The sequence below is a fragment of the Pituophis catenifer genome, unplaced genomic scaffold (assembly GCF_029215685.1).
Source record: "Pituophis catenifer annectens isolate HBS135680 unplaced genomic scaffold, rPitCat1.0.hap2 SCAF_2, whole genome shotgun sequence".
Classification (NCBI taxonomy): Eukaryota; Metazoa; Chordata; class Lepidosauria; order Squamata; family Colubridae; genus Pituophis; species Pituophis catenifer.
In genome coordinates, this window is record NW_027256882.1 from 173,108,274 (window position 1) to 173,118,510 (window position 10,237).

General features: G+C 39.2%; 1 protein-coding gene across 1 annotated transcript; it reads right to left on the minus strand.

Annotated features, from left to right (window-relative positions):
* Positions 1–818: 818 nt before the first annotated feature.
* Positions 819–9,794, minus strand: LOC139310862 (sperm acrosome membrane-associated protein 3-like). The gene is made up of 4 exons (XM_070935095.1): positions 9,656–9,794; positions 9,010–9,180; positions 7,936–8,014; positions 819–898 (listed from the first exon to the last, which is right to left on the minus strand). The coding sequence occupies exons 1-4, from the start codon at positions 9,792–9,794 to the stop codon at positions 832–834; spliced, it is 456 nt and encodes a 151-aa protein (XP_070791196.1). The 3' UTR covers positions 819–831.
* Positions 9,795–10,237: the final 443 nt, after the last annotated feature.

Sequence of the window (10,237 nt, forward strand, 5' to 3'; positions counted from 1 at the left end):
GATTTGTCATGTCAATATATTTCCAACAATCTTCCCAACAATTTGGTTAATATCACCAAATTAAATGGATGCATATAGTAGGCTTCAGATTTGCTACTTGTCACTGCCTTATCTAGAGATTAGGCAAAATAATTGGAGGTGATTTCAGATGGGTTCATTAGAATCACAATACTAAATTCAAAGATAATGAACTTCTAAATGCCAATTCAAAGCTGTGGCCTTTAGATAGAGCAAAATTCTGAATTAGATGGATCATATATTACTCAAAAGACCACTCAAGTAGAAGTTTTCTAACTTTCAACACTAGATGGGATTACACATGTGTAATGTGTATACTATAGATACCTTGCATTTCAAAGAAATGAGCTCCACTGTATTGTCCCATCCTTATAGTCTCAATGCTTCACCTTCATTGAATGTTTTAAGTACATCAGAACAACTGTCTCAGTTCCTTTTATCTCTTGCTTATTAAATTACTAGAAATTTATAAGACCTGTCTTGGGAGAAAGTAATGTTTTTTAAAGAAGTTTCTCTGACAATTTTGGTCTTTCATGAATTGAAAACTGGAACATCACAAATCGCAGTCCAAACTTGCATACATGAGTTTTTAATAGATGTCATTTCAATCATATTGCTTGAATAAGCTTTTTTATACCACAAGATCTGTTTCTCAAGAGTCCAAGTTACAATTGCTCTTCTGGTAAGGGACAATCCAGAGTTCTTTAAAAATATATCCAGTAGGGTTGCTTAGCTTCAGGAAGGCAACAGTCCCAGGGCTCTTAAATCATTTTCATGGCCTTCAGTACATTCTTTTTTCTCTTTGGTTTCTCCTCATACTTTGCATCCTTTCAACCAGACAGACAACTGTAGACCTTCACAATTTTCTCTCCAACCCATCCTGAGAGCGAAGGAGGGAGGGGAGAGGAGAGGAGAATCTTATTAGCAAATTCAACCTAAGCAAATAACACAAATGTAAAGAGTACAGTTTAACCCTTTGTATAATCTCTAAAAACAAGAACAATGCCGTTGCAAAGCTCAATGAATGACTTCTTGAAGAACACTGTTGTTCAACTCAAGAAATGCAAGGTGGACAAGTCTTTCTATGCAGCTTCACAATTCTTGCTGGGCCAGGCAAAAGGAACCGCACATGCATTCATGCTTGTGACATGCAGTCATCCATGCCTTACATATAGCACTCTCATGTCTGACTTTACGAACCCCCTCAGTCTAGCAGCAACATTAGAAAGAACAAGGAATAAATGAGTCTTCAGTTCACCAAGAAGCTTGTTTAAAGATCACTGGATTCCCACTGTAAGAAACAAGCAATTTTAAGCAGGCAGGAAGAAACTAATGTAACCATTATAGGTAGTCCTTGTTTAACAATCACAATTTGAACCAGCTACTCAATCATTAAGTGAAACCACAACTGTGTTTAAAGTCTTACTTCAATTTACCTTTGCTTTACAGACCCGAAAAAGGTAATAAATGTGAAGATTTGTCACAAAATTACTTTTTCATCACTCATAACTGAACAGTCATTAAACAAGACAGTTGCTAAACAAGGATTACCTTTATACTGATTGTGAGAATGCAATTAGCTTGGGATGTATAATGGAAATGTTGAGATTGTCTGCATCAGAAATAAAACTTTTATGATTAGTTAAATGCAAGGACACAAGTGTTTACCAGAACTAACCAAAAATACCAAAATTAACCTCTTTGAGGTTAGTTCTGATAACTACTTGTGGCCTTTCATTTAACTAATCATAAAAGTTTTACTTCTGATGCAGACAATCTCATTTCTAGCTTGGCATTTCCATCATACATTCCCAGCAAACATTGGTGTTTGAGATAAGAAATCCAAATAGCATGGAGTATTACGACAAATGGGGAAAGATACACCAGAATATAATAATTGGACTGTGGTCCAATATATGCCTACCAATACTTTTTAAGTTGAGAAATGCAGATATGGCATGCTAGATATGACTTTTCTTCGGTTGAGGAACTTTGGGAATGGAAGAAGCCTGCGTGGAACTAAAATAGGTGTTATCCTAGATTGTCAACTGTTTTTTACTATTCCATTCACAATTCAGAGGGAAGGGTTAGTCTCTGCCATCACTCCTATCCCATTTGCCCTGCCCTACACATTGGAGAAGTCCTTATAATGCACATCCTAATTGCCTGGGAGACTCCATATAAAGGAAGAGAGGTTTGTTAGGACCTTGACAGACATCTTTCCACGCACAGTGAAATGTGATGGCGTTAGTTAGCAGTGCCTATTCTCCTGCTTCATGAGGTTGCAATTGTGCAAGTAGCTCCAACACAGGATTAGTCCTGGCTTTGAATTCCTACTTACAGTAGTTGTGCTATGTGCTCGGTAATCAAAGCTGCATTTCATCTTTCTCACAGGATAGATATGGCAGTTGGAAGGATATAACAGGAAGGGAACATGCTTACTATCCCAATCTCTTTGGAGGTATAAAATAAAATGGTTAAGTAGTCTATGGCAGTGGCTCTTTACTTGGGCAGGGGCTGTGATGTCATTACAGGGGGTCCACAAAGGCTTGAAGAAATGTTATGATTTAAGTCTTGGTGGTTCATGGCCACAAAAGGTATTTAAAGAGGGTCTGTGGTGAAGAAAAAGTTGAGAACTGCTGGCCTATGGATAATACGCTGCTCAAAAAAATAAAGGGAACACAAGCAGAAGACATCCGAGATCTGAATGAATGAAATAGCTTTATTAAATACTTTGTTCATTACATAGAGTAGTTTTGTGTTCCCTTTAGTTGTTTGAGCTGTGTATAAACTACTGTATGTAACGAACAAAATATTTAATAAGGCTATTTCATTCATTCAGATCTCGGATGTCTTCTGCTTGTGTTCCCTTTATTTTTTTGAACAGTATATTAACAACAGCCAAAACGTTGCCAAATTCAGGTGCTGAAATGCAAATTCAATGACGCCATACTTTCAGAATAGCCACTAGATGGCAGCACATATGGTAGCCACTGTATGGATGTACAGTGTATATACAGTACAGTTGTGTGATTACCAATTAATTAGCACAAAGTAAATCCCCAGGGGAAGAAGCTTTGCAAATAGAATGGGAGAAGATGATTTTCATCAGTTGAAAATACCATCTACAACATTTTTGCAAGTGTTATGAGATGTGAAGTTGTTGCATCAAGTTATAGTGTTCGAATATTGCAGAGAAAGTGTAGGGCTGTGATGGCGAACCTATGGCCCACGTGCCAGAGGAGACACCAGAGCCCTGTGAGCATATGTGCCATTGCCAGCTGGTCTTCATGGGTGCCAGAGCACCTGAAAACAGCCTGAAAATGGCCAAAAAACAGACCGTTTTCTGGGCTGTCTTTGGCCTGTTTTGGGGGCCATTTTCTGGGCTGTTTTGAGGCCATTTTCAGGCTGTTTTCAGGCCATTTTTCAGGCCATCTTTGGCCCCCAAAATGCTCCCAAAATAGGCCAAAAAATGGCCTGGAAACAGCCCAAAAATGGTCAAAAAACAGGCCATTTTCCAGGTCATTTTCTGGCCATTTTTCAGGCGGAAAATGGCCTGGAAAACAGTCTGAAAGTGGCCCAAAAAAAGGCCAAAAGCTGCCAAAAAAAAGGCATGCACACGCCAGCCAGCTGGTCCTTATGTTTCTGGCACTCCAGCATGCACGCCCACACATGCATGTACATGCACGTGAGTTCCGTTTTGGGCACTTAGTGCCGAAAAGATTTGCCATCACTGGTGAAGGCATTCTCATCATCAATTACTGTATTGGCATTCTTAAAACAATAGTATGGGGCTACCTTATCTAACCTGCAAAAAATCCATAAGACCACTAGATGGCAATCAAGAGATAGGAAAAATTCTACAGTTTTATTGCTCCCTCACTCTTTCCTCTCCCTCTCCCTCCCCCAAGCTCTGACAGCAGGTGAAAACTCTTCAGGTAAGCAATTTATAGTTTTTAGGTATTTTGTAGAAGTATTATGTGCTGTTACCAGGACTGAGAATTAATAAGTGTGAATCAAATATATGGAGCATTAATCTACGTAGATTCGAGATAACTTTAAAAGACACACACCCAAAAAAATCTAGTGATTTTCAGCAGTTATTATGCTGTTTTCATTAGTATGAAATTCCAAATCTATTATTCAGAGATATACTTAATTAAGAAGAGATTTTCATTTTGATATTTGTAGATTTAAAAAAAAAAAAGTTGTCCTCTTCTTCAAGTTACCGTATGTCATTATTTTAGTATAATATACATGCATTTCATTTTCTTTCTGTCGAATTATGCTCTTGATATTTTCATTTATTCCTTGGTTAATATCCAGAAAATGAAGCTTCATTCATTTGTGTTCAAAATAGCCTTCTCCAACCGATTATCCTCCTTATGTGTTTGATTTGGACTCCCAAATCCAGACAACAAACTGGATCCAGAGTGGACTATCAAAAAGGAACTGAGTTGGAGAAGGTTGGTCCAGAAGATGGAATTAGCAGCAAATGTTGGCTATCAGAATAATGATTTGATTTAAAAAAAAAAAGTCCTCTATAAAAAACAGACAATGGGTTTTATACTCCTATTTGAGGTTTGAGCTCCCCACCCCCCAAATTCAAATTTCAATCCCCTTTCTCAAACAACTCCCAAGGCCATTGATGGCTTTTCTTAAAAACAGAACAAAAATCATGATGTCCATGCTCAACATCTGTGGTGCCCACGTATGTGACCACGCAGCAGCAAAGGTGAAATCCAGCAGGTTCTGACAGGTTCTGGAGAACCTGTAGCAGAAATTTTGAGTAGTTCGGAGAACAGCAAATACCACCTCTGGTTGGTGGGGTGGGAATGGCGATTTTGCAATATCCTTCCCCCAGGAGTAGGGAGGGAATGGGGATTTTGCAGTAACCTTCCCCTGGAGTGGGGAGGGAATGGAGATTTTACAGTATCCTTCCCCTGCCACGCCCACCAAGCTACACCCACAGAACTGGTAGTAAAAAAAATTTGGATTTCACCACTGCGCAGCAGCCATTGCACATCTACACATAAAACTCATTTTCCCTACTCACTGTCAAAGATAATGCACTAATGAAGTGTGTCTTTGCAAATCGGTAAGCAAAGGGAGAGAGATAGAGAAGGAGAGAGAGAAGAAGCTTCTCTCTCTCAGGAGCTAGGCTGAAGCCTGAGCATCTTCTGGTAGACTCCAGGCTGAAGAAGGGATGGACCACTTGGGAGTGGGGGATCAAAGCAAAGGGGAAAGTTAAGGAGAGAGAAAGAGAGGAGAGGTTCACACCTAGGAGCCAGTCTGAAGAAAATGTTACAACAATGTGATTTTTTGATCCCACCAAAATGTTAAAGCACACAGATCTGTACAAGAAAATGACAATGATATTAAGAAACATAAAAACCACACGACTTTTGAAATTATCATGACTAAATTAATTATTTAATTTATACTGCAACTAAGTGCTAAGGAAGCCTGTAGCACATAGACTAAGAAAAACATTTTCTTACACTGAAGATAGTAATGTATAGTATGACTGTCGCATGCAGGAACCAAATTTAGTTGTGATTGTGCTGATTGAAAGTCATGGAATTCATAAAAATTGACTGCCTAAGGAGAAATTGCAATAAAAAAAGAAGAATCCCTTCTTGAGGAAGTCTGCAAGGTATGAAGAATTCAACAAGGCAATGTATAAAACATTTAGTAAGGAAATCAAATATTAATGCAAGTTCAGACAAAGTCAAGGGTACAAGTGAAAAATATTCATTGACTGTATGTCTTGCCATTTCCATGAATGCTTTAGTGCTCTCTTCAAAACACCCACAATCACATAGCAAATTATACTATGCTTCCAAAAAGATGGGGCAGCAAAAGTTATACTTTGAAATTTGTTGAGTATATGAAATTTAACCAGGTTGTCTTCCAAAATGTGATGAATTACATTGAATGGTAAGTGAAAGTAACAAGATTCCAATTAGTAAAGTCTGGATGTTATCTATCAAGTTTGGCTCCTCTAATACTAATGATGCAGGTGATTTTCACAATGATTAAACCATTCTTTTTTTGTTGCTGTTTTTGAATCATTCTTGACTCCTGCTGACTGCCTAAATAAGTCCACACAGTTTTCTTGGAAAGATTTTCAGAAGTGGTTTGCCCTTGCCTTCTTCTTAATGCAGAGAGAGAGAGTGACTGGCCCAAATTCACCCAGGTAGCTTTCTGCCTAAGTCAGGACTTGAAGTTGAGGTCCTTTGGTTTATATCCTAGTGGCTTAACCACTACACCAAACTGGCTCTCTAAACAAAATCCTATGCTGATCACAAATTGAATCTGGAAAAGATGATAATGTCTACTTCACAGGGTGCAAGAGTCACATAGGGAAAATACAGAGGTGTCACAAGAAGGAAATTCCACATCTCACAGAACAACATTGCATAACTCATGCAATGGGAAAGATGCATGGGAAAATGTGTCTCTGGCAAAGGATATGGAAACACCTGTTTGCACAGTATACGTGATATTTCGTATGACATCAGTAAAGAAATTGCAATTTGAGGAAATGGTCCAAATTGCAGAATATGAGGTAGTCTCATGAAGACCATTAAATGAGATATTTTCCAGTCAAAGAACTAATCTTTGTACTAATATACACCATTAGTACAGTATTTCTCAAAGGAGCTTGAGAATGTAATAGCCAATTACTACAGAACCCAAAAAAATTACATTGCTACTATTGCAGTTGAAAATGCTGTTTTGGCTGAATTGGCAGAAATGCTGTATTCTGTGCATTACACCAAATGAGGCTTTGGAATTTGCTAAGGCCAGGATAGGAAGTCAGCCCCAAAGTGAAAACATTATTACTAGCATTGGAGTAGTGATACTGTTCTGTGATTTCTAAGTAAGTATGTAATTATCTGGATGGCGAAAGAGTGAGTTGCATTTAAAATACCAACATTACAAGAGCAAGAATTTTTGGGAATGAAGAAATTCAAAATCTGGTGTATAAGTATGCAAAAAATCTGAATTTGTCATCTATGAGTCAGGCTCATAAACAAATTTCTGCGGATGAGAAAGATGTATCAGAAGTGAAAATACATATAATGAAAAAGTCAATTTTTCCAAACCACAGGTTTACATTTGTTGTACTGGAAAAGATAAAAATTGGCATTCTGAAAACATTGCTTAAAATGTGACCTATACCATAAAGGATGTGAAATATGACCTATACCATAAAGGATGTAAAATTCATATTTCTTTTCCAATTATTAGATGTAGGGGGCCCATTTTAGGATATATATATATCTTATACCCTGTTTCCTTCAAAATAAGACATCCCCTGATAATAAGCCCAATTGGGCTTTTGAGTGCATGGCAATAAGGCCAAGCACTTATTTCAGGGTTCAAAAAAAAAATATAAGACAGGGTCTTATTCTTGGGAAACACAGTATATATATATATATAAGATTCAAAGTTGACCTTGATTCTTTATAACTATTAAGATGAATATAACTATCCATCTTAATAGATACAATAACTTTTTTTTCTGGAAAACTGACAAGAACACAAGAAAAACTAAGAAGAATCAACAATTGGTCATGCTAATAATTAAAATAATCACTGATAAATTTGATTAGAAAACAATCATTCCTGTTTAAATTACTTTTTCAAACTGTTTTGATTCACAGATGTAATTTGTACATAATTATGTAATCGGTTGAATAAAAATATTAACTTCTCATTTAAAACTAATAATATTTTAGAGAGCTTTATACCTAAAGTATATTGTGCACTTCCCCCCACCAAAAAATCACTGCCTCCTGGCCCAATAATGCTCAGACCAGCCCAATTGCTGCTTAGAAGATATCATGCTTTGTGCATCTGCTTGCCTGTCTTAAAAGGGATCATTGCCCCTGCCCCAAATGATTTTACCAAGATCCCAGGCCTCTGGGTCCTTGTGCAATCCGCATGGCACAGACGATATCATCATTGATATTGCTTGTCAGCAGATCTGCAATAACAGAGAAGGTGGTATCAGGTGCTGAACTCTAGACTCCTGTTCCTTCAGAGCTATAGAATTCCTGGTGACCCTCCTCAACCACCTGCTTAGGACAGTATTTTAGGGAGACCTTCAAGCCTAATCTAAAGTTCAGCACATCTCACCCTTACAGCAGTTCCTAGACCAGGGGTGTCAAAGTTGATTTCATTGAGGGCTGCATCAGGGTTGTATTTGACCTCGGGCGGGGGGGTGGGGTGGCATAGCCAGCTTGAGGTCACTCGTAACGGAGATGCCTGTGATGGGCTGAGTGCTCTGCCAGTGAAAACGAGCACCCGAGCTCTATTTTTGGCTGTGACTGCCTCCTGTAACCCTCTGCGAGCAAAAACGCAGCTCAAGAGGGCCGTGTGCAGCACTCGCAAACTTCGTTTTGGCCACAATGACCTCCTGCAGCCCTCTGTCAGCAAAAACAGAGTTCAGGTGGGCCGTGTGCAGGTTCCCATGCCCCATTTTCAGCCATGACGGCCTCCTACAGCCCTTCCCGAGCTCCATTTTCACTGGCAGAGGCACCACGGGCCGTTCCTTCATTGTTTCCAGGGCGGCCCTGTGGGCCAGATCCAGTCTGCGGGCCTTGAGTTCAACACCCCCACCCTAGACTATCTCGCAGAGAGTACCAGCATGCAAGACAAAAAATATGTGTAAAGCTTGCTTGTGAGTTCCCTATAATCTACTAGTGTCACTTATATCCAAGCATCTAATAATGGGAGATAATAATTCTATTAGGTCTTTTCATGTCATATACTTGAGCCATTCAGTCTTCCCTCTGACCGGTATGCACAGATCAGTGGCTTCCTAGCAATAAATATGGGCAGAATTACCCACTGAGTGGTAATTCTTATACTTGATACTAACAGTAAGGGCTGAGCTAGATGGCGCGATCCTGCCTTATAGTGACTTTTTCTTATTTGGCTGCCAGGCAGCCCAGTTAAATGTCACTGAAGCCAACCCACTTGAGAGCTCACCACTGCAATGCATTTGGCAGAGGTTTGGTTTCCCGTGTTTGTAATCTTCACACCAAATGTGACTGTTAATCTGAAAGATGCCATTACTGGTGCTGCCATCAGCTTCATGGTCCACAAGCGCCGAGTCAAAGTGGCTCTCATAGAAGGCTAAGCAGACCCCTGTAGCATGGAGAAGAAAAACAGGTAATTTGGAACTCTCTTCCAAATTAACACAACATTGGATCTAGGAAAAGCTTGAAGTTGGCACTTGGAAGAGGTACCCTAATTCGTCAAGCATTTCTGAATACAGACCCTTGCTTATTGTAATGGTTTGGGTTCAGCTATTCATGGGGATAAGTAAGTCACCAGCTGCTCTTAGACTATGACTTCCATCACCTTGTTTGTTGGCCATATTGACTGGAGCTGATGGAAGCTGGATCCCAATAGTTGAAGGGTGACATAAGAGTCTGGTTTTTGTCCTTTTCTTTGGAAGATTAGCTCATAATAGTTTGGACCATGGCTTTTTTCTGCTCACATGTTACTGTCAAAATGTACCAGTCTAGCCAACATTTCTAAATAATGGGTTCAGCTCTGGACACAAGGATAGAGCTCCCCTAGAGGTAGGAAAATGGCAAAGAAAAGATGAAGGACTCACAATCAGCCAGACTATATCCACGATATCCCTCCAAGCCAGCTTTCTTCAACACTCGGGCCAATTCACAGCGTCCAAAGATCTTTCCCCCAACACTAAATAAAAGGCATATGAGGAGAGACAGAAGCAGAAGATACTTCATCCCTAAAAAACATTGAGTAGAAGAAACACTATCCCAAGTGAAGGGCTGGTAAAGTGAAGGCAGGAGATTCCAGGGTGGCCTATGGGGAAAGAAAAATGCATTATGGACTTTCACAGACAGTTAGAGATTCAAGCAGCCAGACCATTCATTCCACTTATTCCATTCCATTCATTCATTCATTTATCTTTCCCTTGCTTTCTCTCTAACTGCTGGGACTCTTCACCTGTGGGCCAACTTAGTACATGTTTTATTTTGATGCTTCAGTGCTTCCCTTTAAAGGAAATTGTCTGGCAGTGAATAGTTGAAATGTTATAGTCAGCAAAAAGCTATGTTCGTGTTTCAATTTGACTGTTTTCACCTTTTAATTTTTTTTTCCTTTCGAAAGGGCAGTTAGCTGTAGAAAATGTACAGTTTCCCATTCTATAGGAATCACATTCTCCTAA

Excerpts from the sequence above, each read along its gene's own strand:
- LOC139310862 (XM_070935095.1), bottom strand. The coding sequence starts at position 9,794 with ATGAAGTATCTTCTGCTTCTGTCTCTCCTCATATGCCTTTTATTTAGT. Across the intron at positions 9,181-9,655 it reads TGGATATAGTCTGGCTGATT|GGGTCTGCTTAGCCTTCTAT; the intron begins GTGAGTCCTTCA and ends TCCATGCTACAG. Across the intron at positions 899-7,935 it reads CCCAGAGGCCTGGGATCTTG|GATGGGTTGGAGAGAAAATT; the intron begins GTAAAATCATTT and ends CTTCGCTCTCAG.